This window comes from Oxyura jamaicensis, chromosome 25 (genome assembly GCF_011077185.1).
Source record: "Oxyura jamaicensis isolate SHBP4307 breed ruddy duck chromosome 25, BPBGC_Ojam_1.0, whole genome shotgun sequence".
Classification (NCBI taxonomy): domain Eukaryota; kingdom Metazoa; phylum Chordata; class Aves; order Anseriformes; family Anatidae; genus Oxyura; species Oxyura jamaicensis.
The window spans coordinates 418,821-429,472 of record NC_048917.1 but is presented as its reverse complement, the minus strand read 5'-3'; the positions used below and the strand labels follow the sequence as shown (position 1 = coordinate 429,472).

General features: G+C 47.0%; 2 protein-coding genes across 3 annotated transcripts in view; one reads left to right on the top strand and one right to left on the bottom strand.

The window, feature by feature from the left end:
* Positions 1–2,640, top strand: part of SSR2 (signal sequence receptor subunit 2) — a 3,407-nt gene extending 767 nt beyond the window's left edge. The window contains exons 2-6 of the mRNA XM_035346682.1: positions 474–628; positions 1,189–1,287; positions 1,648–1,756; positions 1,930–2,007; positions 2,316–2,640. Coding sequence (XP_035202573.1) covers positions 474–628; positions 1,189–1,287; positions 1,648–1,756; positions 1,930–2,007; positions 2,316–2,426 — 552 coding nt within the window. The 3' untranslated portion in view covers positions 2,427–2,640. The remainder of the gene's footprint in view (positions 1–473; positions 629–1,188; positions 1,288–1,647; positions 1,757–1,929; positions 2,008–2,315) is intronic.
* A 2,843-nt stretch (positions 2,641–5,483) lies between these two features.
* Positions 5,484–10,314, bottom strand: CTSS (cathepsin S). Of its 2 annotated transcripts, XM_035346681.1 has the most exons (9): positions 10,119–10,314; positions 9,893–9,908; positions 9,356–9,571; positions 9,090–9,212; positions 8,398–8,547; positions 8,097–8,321; positions 6,751–6,916; positions 6,374–6,476; positions 5,484–5,818 (listed from the first exon to the last, which is right to left on the bottom strand). In XM_035346681.1, the coding sequence occupies exons 3-9, from the start codon at positions 9,479–9,481 to the stop codon at positions 5,719–5,721; spliced, it is 993 nt and encodes a 330-aa protein (XP_035202572.1). In that variant the 5' UTR covers positions 9,482–9,571; positions 9,893–9,908; positions 10,119–10,314; the 3' UTR covers positions 5,484–5,718. The 2 variants fall into 2 exon arrangements, with proteins under 2 accessions (XP_035202572.1, XP_035202571.1); XM_035346680.1 differs by lacking the exon at positions 9,893–9,908 and having other exon boundaries at positions 10,119–10,312.
* Positions 10,315–10,652: the final 338 nt, after the last annotated feature.

Here is a 10,652-nt window from a genome sequence, read left to right as displayed (position 1 = left end):
GGGGGAAGAACCGCCTCTGTTTTTTGTAAGGCGATGCTTCGCAATGGCAATTAACTGTTAAACGACAAAGTTGGTGAAACCATTAATTGACAGAAGTTCTGCTCTGAAAGTTACTGAAAGAGGTTTTGTGATCTGAGATCTTTGCCAGTTACTGAGCAGGAACAATACCTGCTCGGGCTCTGAGAAGGGAGAAAACTGCCACCTTTGCTGCCATGCATGCCAGTCTAGGCCACAGCAGTGTCGTTACTCACATTCTTGCAGGAAAGTGTACAGATGTTTCAGAGGCAGTTGCAGAGCTGTATGGAGCTAGGGTTGTTTCTCCCTGCCCTGTGACATCCTTTTAGGATATTGCTGTGAAGTATACAGCTGCTCATGTTTTACTACACGTGAATGTGTTGTCTTGCTTAGTTGTCCCTTTTGTGTTCTTTTTGCAGTGAAATTATCAATAATGTTCCATTTTCTTTTCTTTCTAGATGAAGCTCCTGATTCTTGCTGTGTTTGCCCTGTTCTACGTGGCCCACTGTGAAGAAGGTGCCAGGCTCCTGGCCTCCAAATCTCTATTAAACAGATATGCTGTGGAGGGGAGAGACTTGACGCTGCAGTACAACATCTACAATGTTGGTTCTAGGTAGGCCTTCTCTGGGTTTCCAATACTGACCAGGAACAAATCTTGTGTGTATGTGCCTTTGGGATTCGTGACTGTTTCTAGGCTCCATAATGTGCTGTTGCCTTTGCTCCCCCAACTGTGAGTGCTCATCACACTTCTTGAAGGTTGGACCCTGGAATTTGCTTTTTCCTTCCTGTTCTCTTGTCCCTGCTTTCACCTTGTGGCTGCTTTAGCTTTCTGTCCAACATGGCACAGTTATTCTCATGTCAGCTTGTGATACTCTGCGTTACCCATAAACACAGAATTCCTTTCTTGTCTTTGTGAGCTTTTTAATTTCTGCATCCCTGTCTTTTTGCAGCTTCTCAGTTTTGCCTTCCTCTTTCTATAGTCTCCCTGTAATACACCTTGACCATCCTCCCCATCTTTTATTTGTGCATTTTTGTTGCAAAAAATGAGTTATGCCAACAGTGGAATTGTCAATATTGGACTGTCCTTCCTCTTTGGTGCAGTCTCCAGTGAATAGAATACCAAGTCTGACTTGCTTCTCACCCCCCTTTTTGTTTTTTGTTGTTGCATTTTAGTGCTGCTTTAGATGTGGAGCTGTCGGATGATTCTTTCCCTCCGGAGGATTTTGGCATTGTCTCTGGGATGCTCAATGTCAAGTGGGACAGGATTGCTCCGTATCTTTTCATGTTTTGAAGTATTTTCTCCAACACTCAGTTTTACCCCTAAGAATCCTGTAGTTCACTTGTCTGCGGTGTCACCAAAATTACACCATTCCAGGCCCTGTGCAAGGTGCTGAACACAAACCTCTGGTTTTGAGGGTGTTGGTTTTTGTGGTTTTGTTGCCTTTTAAAATAAGTTACTTGCAAACAGGACAAAATTGCCATGCAACTCCTCTGGCTGGGGAAAAGGAGTTGGCTGGATCAGTGTCAGATGGGTCTGCTGTCTGTAACTACAGAGGACTCTACTTTTACCTATCTCCTTAGGTTATTTCCCTTGATGAAATGAAACTATTTTCCGTAACTTCCATCTCACAGAGCAAGCAATGTGTCCCACACTGTGGTTCTGCGGCCTCTCAAAGCTGGATATTTCAATTTCACCTCTGCTACCATCACGTATCTGGCACAGGAGGGTGGACAGGTTGTGGTGAGTGGCTTAACCTTTCATAGGATCCTCACAAAAAATTGAACAACAGATATGGCTGACTGTTCTTTGAGGTGGTTGTTAGGGATGACGGATTTGCCTACTCTCTTATACTGCACGTGCTCTGCTGCAAGATGGAAAGGTAGCAAATACTGTTCCCCCTCTGCATTTTTCAGGTTGGTTTCACAAGTGCTCCTGGGCAAGGAGGAATCTTGGCTCAGCGTGAGTTCGACAGGAGGTTCTCCCCTCACTTTGTAAGTATCTTTGAGTTGGTAATTGAATTGCAGTTGCCATGCAGCCCAGTGCAGTGCCAGCTTGTGGTGTGTTTGGTTTGCACTACAGTCAGCTGGAAAACTCCAGCATGGATTGCAATTAATCTCTGTCAGTTGTCCAGAAAAATATCACAGATCTGGAGAACAGGCTTCATCCCAGCTACCTAAAGGAGCTGTCTCTGTAGGATTTGGCCTTGGAACCTTGAGGGTGGAAGATCTGAGAGGATCTCGTGGTTATAAGACTCAGCTATGCGTGGTTTGTTTTGACTTAAAACTGTTTCTCCCTTCAGCTGGACTGGGCAGCTTTTGGTGTGATGACTCTGCCCTCCATTGGGATCCCGCTGCTGCTGTGGTACTCGAGCAAGAGAAAGTATGACACCCCCAAGACCAAAAAGAACTGAGCAAAGCTAAATCTAACCATCACCCCAGAGCTTAGGCGAGAGCAAACAACCCACACAGAACAGCAGGTGTGCTTGGATCATCAACAGTCACACCTGCGGAGCACTGCCTGGGCTTCAGCCCTGTCTGCAAGAGGGAGTCACCAATCACTTCAGCGGCAGTGATGTGTTGTTTTCTACCTCTAATAATAATAAAAAAAGGCAAACTCCACCACCAGATCCCAAAACTCCCCAGCCAAACCCCCTTCTCTGTGTATTTGGAGTAGAGACACCTTGCTTTGTTGCAGATTTAGTGCCGGTGTGGCTGTGACATCAGTGTTAGCACCTAGAGAAGCTTGTTTGTGGGTGTGCAGCTCTGCAGCATTTCTTGCCTCTGTTGCCTTACTGACTCCCTTCAACCAAGTGGATCTCTGCCTGCTGCAGCCCTCTTGAACCTTGTAAATCTTAGTGTCCATCTCTTCCAGGTGCTGCTCAACTTACCAGAACATCTGTGGAAAGGAGCTCTGTCTAGTGATGATAATAGTACTCCTTTTGACAGAGGCTTGTTAGAGCTGCTTCTTGGGGTGGGGCATGGGAAGCCCCCAGCCATGCTTGCTCCCCAGGAAGCCCCCTTGTATTTCAGGGAGGAGTTTGTGCTTTTTTTTTTTTTTTTTTTTTCCCTCTTTGCTCTTGTTGCTCTGGTGAGGGTTGAGGTAGCGAGGTTTTTGTAATAAATCAAACATCATGAAAGAAATCTGCTTTTCTTTTACTGGGAAGTTCTGGAGGGGCCTGGCTGCCTTAAGATGCAGCTAAAGGGTGGGCAGAGAGGAGAATAAATCAGTACACTATTCCATCAGTGAAATGAAGAGTAAAAGCAGTGGAAATGCATGGGAAGCGGAAGTCACTTTGCCAGGTTCACTCCTCTGTCCCTGCAGGGTGGTAGTTTGCACCAGCTTTCCTGTCAGCCCCAAGCTCAAGAGTAATATTTTTCTTCAGTTATAAAACAAATTTCACCGTGTCTTTGTGTTGGGCATGGATTTGTGCTTTTCCTCTAGAGGACGTGGTGGCACAGTGATGACTCTCCCCAGCTGACCTGGGGGTGCTGAGAGTTGTTTAATTTCACAGAATCATTTAGGTTGGAAGAGACCTCCAAGATCACCTAGTCCAGCCTCTGACATAACACTAACAAGCCCTCCACTAAACCATATCACTAAGCTCTACATCTAAATGGCTTTTAAATACCTCCCGGGATGGTGACAGCCACTTCCCTGGGCTTGCATTCCAGTGCCTAACAACCCTTTCCATAAATAAGTTTTTCCTAATATCCAGAGGATGTAGACTCTTTCTCTCCTGGAGTCTCAACAAAAGTTCCCTGTTCATCCACACCGGTCTTCCCCTCTGGCTCACCCTATGGGACTCAGGAACAGGCTGCTCCTGTGCCTTGAAGATTTCCGCCTTGAGGAGCATCCAGGCTTCCGGGACCCCTTTGCCCTTCGGGACCCCTTTGCCCCAGGGACCCCTTTGCCCCAGGGACCCCTGCAACAAGTGTCCTGAACCAGGTCCAAGTCCACCCTCCAGACATTCAAGACAGCAGTTTTGCTAGTTACCTGTCTGACATCACCAAGAATTGAAAACTGCAATTTCATGGTCACTCTGCCCAAGACCATCCCCAACTTTCATGTCTCCCCCCAGTCCTTCTCTGTTAGTGAAGAGCAGGTCTAGTGGGACACCCCCCCGGTAGGTTCTCAAACCAGCTGTGTCAGGAAGCCATCTTCCACACAGCCTAGCAACCTCCTGGAATCTCCTGGACTGGTTCCTCCATGCAGTGTTCTATTTCCAGCACATAGCCAATGTATACTAAGTTTGTAGATGACACTAAACCGGGAGGAGCTCTTGACTCCCTTGAGCATAGAGAGGCCTTGTGGTGGCATCCTGAAAAATGAGAGGGCTGGGCAATCATCAACCATATGAAATTTAACAAGCTTCCTTTCTGTGGGGCTGCTCTTCAGCCTCTCATCCCTCATCTGTACATATAGCCAGGGTTGCCCTGTCCCAGGTGCAGAATCTGGCACTTGCTCTTGTTGAATTTCTTATCTATGATTGGTTCCTTTGCACTGGCTCCCAAATGTACTTGGGCTGTGAGTTCAGCATTTGAGCTGTCTTTTTAGGAGGTAAAGCAACACATTTCCTCTCTGAACTCTTTAACCCAAATAAATGTAAAAATGATCCACAACAGAAGTTTTTAACTGATAAAAAAAAAAAAAAAATTGTTTAAGACAACACTTAGGTCTATAGTGAATATATATATCTAAAGAAAAGGGTTGAGTGAAGTTTCAGTCTCAACTAAAACTTTTAACAGGACAAACTTTATCCCTTCAGAACATTTTTTTTTTGTCATGTGTTAGAAATGAATGCTGTTCTTGAGCACAGGTTGTGTCATGTGGGTGCAGTGGCAACTGAAGCGCCAGCATTTACATTTTGCGATAATGACACAAAGTTCACGTTAATACAAAACCACTGATAGCAGCTGCGTTCGTCTTGCCCTGCCTTTGGCAGCGGTCCCCATCCTCCATTCCCAAATCACAAACAACATGTTGAGAGATTTTCCTCTTGGTGAAGCCCTGGAAATACCATTTGTTTCCCAAGGAAATGACTCTGTCCTGCTATTTTGATTTGTTTTGTTTTTGTCTTTTAAACAGAAAGAGTTCTTAATCTGCCAAACCAAGGACAAGCAAATTATGGCATTGCTGCCAAAGACAGCAAGTGGGCAAATTCAAGTATCACCTGGCTCAGCTGTAGGAAAAGGGAGCTATAGCAGCACCAGAAAAGAAGATGCCAGGTAGAGCCTGCCTAGATTAAGTTCCTTCTGGCACATATTTGTTCCTCCAGATACAATATGTAGGATTTGGGGATGATGAAACTGATCTTTTATTTTTCAAACAAAGCCTGCAATCTCATTGACATCATCACACAAAGCTAAAATCATATCCATATCATTACAGTAGTACTCAGTGCTGGAGGGAGAAAAACAAGATCTGCATTATAACTATACGTATCACAATTTAGCTCTGAAAAAAATACTTTTTTTTTTTTTCCTCCAAAAAGAGGTCAATGGGTGTCTCTAAATCATACTCCAAAATCCTCACACCAGATCCACACAAAGGACCCTCTCTCATTCTGTAGAACAGGCTAACCTAACAGAAGGATTTTGCCCATAGAGACAGAAAATGATTCTTGAAGTCAGTAGATTCACGCAAGCACAGCATCAGCAGTTTAACTGAAGCCACAGGAGTCCTCTCCAAAGCATGAGGTCCTTCTATATTTGTGGGTAAGAGGCATAACTGGCAATCCCGCAGTGGTTTGCATGGTTTCTTGACATGCGGATATAGCCATTGTCACCAAAATGCACACCCCAGCTTTTGGGAGAAGAAACAATCTATTAGACATTAGGAAAAAAAAAATACCTTTTTCTGTAAAGCAGCAGCTTTATCAACATTCCAATGTTTTTGAGGTTTCTGTCAGAGCTTTTTACAGGCAAGTGATGGAATAAAACCATTCAGACTTCCTTGTGCCTGTGATAAAGTGTTTTGATCAACTGCTTCACGGAACTTCAAATTCCAGATTAAGTTTCAGTGGAACACATCAACATAAACGGAACCTCAAATGCATTTAAAATACTTATACACACTTTAAGTTCCTTCACATTGCTAGGAGGACATCAAGGTTTTTTTGATGTGGTTAAGCATGAATCCCTAGAGAACAGTTTAAGGCCCAATATCGGTGTTCAACTCTGTAACAATTCCCATCACACAGGCATCCAACTGACCTTCCTCTAATCTATACAAATATCAGTTGTTATAAAATCTGTAGTCTGAGGCTGCCAGTGTGAACAAAGGGAGATGACCTATGAGAAGCCTACCACCGTAGATGGTGAGCATGTAGAGTTTGGTGACTTACTGCAGTGCCTTTACCTGTTTTTCACAAGCCAGTAATCCTTATCATTTAGGGTGCCATAACCAATCACAAGTACTCCATGATTCACCTCCTGTGTGCACCGTGGGTCATCGTACACACCTGCAAAGCAACAGAGTTTGAAGGAAGCATGCCATCAGCCCACCAGGCCCCATCAGCAAAGCAGGCCTAAATTCAACAATGTCTGTGCTAGAGGCTGATAGCAGCTAATGCTACAATCTTAGGTTTTGTCATACTGGGGCCTCATCTAGGAACTAAGGCCTGACTTGCCAAATTCAACCTATATTTAAGTTTCATAAGCTTTACAATTAGAGAGAGACAGAAGACAAAACATGGCCACAGATCTGTGTGGCCTCCAGGGTGAAAAAGGACATACCTGACTTGTACAAGAAGAACGTGGGCTGGGTTGCGTCGATGGCAACAGAGACTGGTCCAATATTGGCTACAGCATCTTTCAGGGCTGCTTCATCAGCATATGGGAGCTCAACATACTTGGAGCAAGTGGCAGCTCGTGTGGAAACGTTATATTGACATGTCCCGTTCTGGTAGATACGAGCAGGAGTTAAGAAGAGGAACACGTGGAATCTACCAGGAGCATCTTAAGTCTTTCAGGTACATGCTTTCTGCCAGGCCCCTTTTACTTTATGCTACCCTATTATTTGCTTTTCTTTGACCACCATTTTTCTGTACACAGAATTACAGAGTGGATGGCAGAAGGGACCTGTAGAGGTTGTGTTGTCCATCTCACTTCCCCACAGCAAGAGCAGCTAAACCATTTTAATAGTACTCTCTGCCTTTTTTTTTTTTTCCTATAAACCTCCAATGATAATACTTCTACTGTTTTGCTAGAGCAACTATCATTGCTTCCTCACCCTTGCCATCAGAAGATTAACCTCAGAGTTAACCTAAATCTCCTCTATTGTAAATTAAGCCTGTGGCTCCTTGTTCTCTATCTAGACACAGATAACAGCATCTTTCATCCCTGTAGCTGCCTTATGCATGTTTTAAGACTTGCATTTCACTTTTCCTCCTTGAACTGAGAAGCTGTTCCTTTGACATTCTATCACATGCCATATTTTCAAGACACCAGGACATTTCTTTTTTTCTTTTGTCTCTGGCCATCAAGACACTTAGCAGGCGGATATTTACTTGCTCATGTGTCAACAATGTGAAACAACATCAGGAACAGTATGCTGCAGTACTTACACAGCATCTGTTACAGGTGGCTTTTCAAAAAACTGTCTAAATGTAGTTCACTGGAAACTTCTGCCTGTTGTCATGGTAGAAATATGAATACCCCATTTTTAAACTATAGAAGATGGAATAATAGAGAGAGCTCAGAACAGGGCCCAGGAGTGCTGTCCCATTTTTCTCTTCCATGTGTTGTGATGCCTCATAATTTATGTAGGACAGAAATGAACCTGTAGAAATTCTGGCTCCAAGAATTAATTTACCCATGAGGAGAAAAAACAAACAAACAAACAAACAAACAAAAAACTTAAGTTCTCTTCCCCAGGATTCCCAGCGTTGAAAGAATCATCTGCAAAGACTACGACTACATAGGAGACTGGTGAAAACCTAGACAGAGGGAAACCAAAATTGGAGGAGGGAGGGGGCAGCTATGCAAGAGAGCAAAACAAATTACCACATTGCTTCCTCACTCCTTTTAACACCCAGGTATTTCTCTGAGGATTTCACATACTGTTTCAGTATGATGCCTACCTGAGCCATGTATGGGTAGGATTCATCCGAGTCAATCCCATTGTTGTCTATGATGTACTGGAAAGCACTGGTCATAAAACCTCCACTGCAGCCCTTGTTCCCATACATCATGGAGCAGTCAACCAGGTTCTGTACACTCAGGGACACCAGCTTCCCCGTTTTCAGCTTCACTTGGGCTTCAAGGGCTCCCACGGCACTGAAGGCCCAGCATGACCCGCAGGCACCCTATAAAAGCCCCAGTGAGGCTCAGGTGCTGTCCCATGCTGCCCCAGCACGGACCAGGATGGGGAGAGCTTCGCACCTGGTTCTTCACCTCCGTGACACAGCCCTTCTCCCGCCAGTCCACGGTGTCCGGGATGCTGCCACCTGGCTGTGGTTGGTACGTGGAGGTCCGGTTGTGTCTGTGGAGAACTTTCAGCCCAGTCAGCAGAGCAGACACTTCCTCACTGGTCTGGGGGTAGAAGCACCAGTTTGTGATGCCCCTGCATCTGATAAGGCTTACATGGGGCACATGGGAGGTGGCAATGGGTTTCCCTCAAGCTGAAGGAGTTAGAGGTTTGGGGGAGATCCCTGGCTTTTTATTTATTTTACATTTGAGTTCTAGCTGCTCATTGGCAAGGGCAAGAAAAAGACAATAGAAAACTTGACTCCAGCCCCAGAAATCCCTAGAAGCCAGTATGTCTCATTAACCAACACTACAGTCTTGGGGTATGGAAGGGGTACAATTTGCACATACACATAATGACCAAGACCAAGTTCACACACTACAAACACTACATTAATGGGGAGATTTCCTCACACCTGATTGCCTCACACAGGCAGGCTGAACGTGGCAGCATCAGGGCCATTCCTACTGGAGGCCACAAGGACGGACAAAGAAGGGCTGTCAGGAGCTTCTCTACCCCAACCCACTTACGCATCCTGTTTACCCGTCTGTCCGTGTCCCCCCCAGGTAACTCGCGAAGCGGCTGACCACCTCGGGGTGTCACCCACCATGTCAGCCAGGTGGTTCATGCCCAGCTGATAGGAGTGCAGCCCCAGGGAGTGCTCCAGGTTGTGCAGTGTCACAAGGCGCAGGTTCCTCTCCCACGTCATGCGTCGCTCCCCTTCCTCTTTCTGAAACCAAACTCAACCCGGCAGTGCTGTGGTGGGCAGGAGAGGCTCCCCAAAGCTATTTCACCCCTCCCCCGGCCGGTCGGGGGGGTGGAGCCCCCCCCCCCCCCCCTCCCCGCAAGCCATGCCCCCCACATTGCCCCTACCTGGTGACGGTACTCTTTACCATGGGCTTTCTTCCAGAGCTGCCAGTGCCAGTCCAGCGTGGGGTCAGGCTGCCCCAGCGCTGCTGCCAGCACGGCCAGGAAGGCAACGCACACGAGCAGCTCCATCTTGCGCGGCCGGGCCTGGGGAGCTGGTGCAATGCCGCACACACACTGGGAGCCACGGGCTCAGAGCTGGAGCGGGGCTGTGCTTGACCGCTGTGTGACAAAGCCGGTTTGGTAAGGGAGGCAGAGCAGGTCAAGGTGTCATCACCGGGCTCCCCGGCGTGCCCCTGGCAGGCTTTCCACACTAGGTGATGCCGACTGCCCCATCCCGCCCACAGCCCTGTGCCTGCCACCCTGCGAGCTAGGAAGAATCCCAAGAGGACTCAAAGTACCCTTGGGGAAAGCTCGGCTGGACAAAACCTGTGCCCATACGCACACCAGCAGGCAGGGACATATCCAGACACGCATCAGCTGGTGCTTCCACCCTGAGAAACCCTTATCCATCCCCCTGGCCAACCAGCTGCTTTCACAAACCCGTGTTTTACAGCACCTAAAAACAAACCAAAAACAACACATCTATTTTCATGCAATTGGTATCTGCCAGCTCTCAAAGAGAGGCTGCTGCATCTCAAACACCTGCAGAGGGGTGCTTGGAAGAGATGAGATGGAGGCAAAGCCCCACGTACAAACGTTTCTTCAGTTTTACTTCCTCAATGCTGAGTTCTCCCGGAGTTGTAAGACACAAACGCAACCCACGTACCTGGGCAGCCTTCTGCCAGCTCAGGGAGCACAGACACCAGTGGAGGGATGCCAGGGGCCCGTCCAATGTCCCCACTGCCACCCCAGGGCTGGTGCACGCAGGGGCTCACACATCCAGTGATCGCAGCTGCGACTCGCAGATCCAATCACATGAGCTGAGAAATGAGGAAATGCTCTGATTTCATTTTCACTTAGCTGAGATCATGCCCGTGGCGCCTGACCCAGCCCCTCCACTCCTGATAGAGGATCGCAGCCAAGTGAAGGACCTGACCCCAAGCACCAAATATCGGTGCAGAGCTGCACCACAGTTTATAGGCGGGAGTAGGGGGGGAGCAGGGATGGTTGTACCCTCCCCACACCCCCCTCAAGGGGCTTTTTGCATTTCCACAAGCTAGGAGCTGCCCCGCTGTGCTCTGCCCGGGCCATGCCTCAGCTCAACCAAAGCAACCACAAAAAAAAAAAAAAAAAAATAAAAAAATCACTTTTTCCTTCTCAGACCAGAAGATGTGGTTTAAACATGGCCACATTCCAAAGC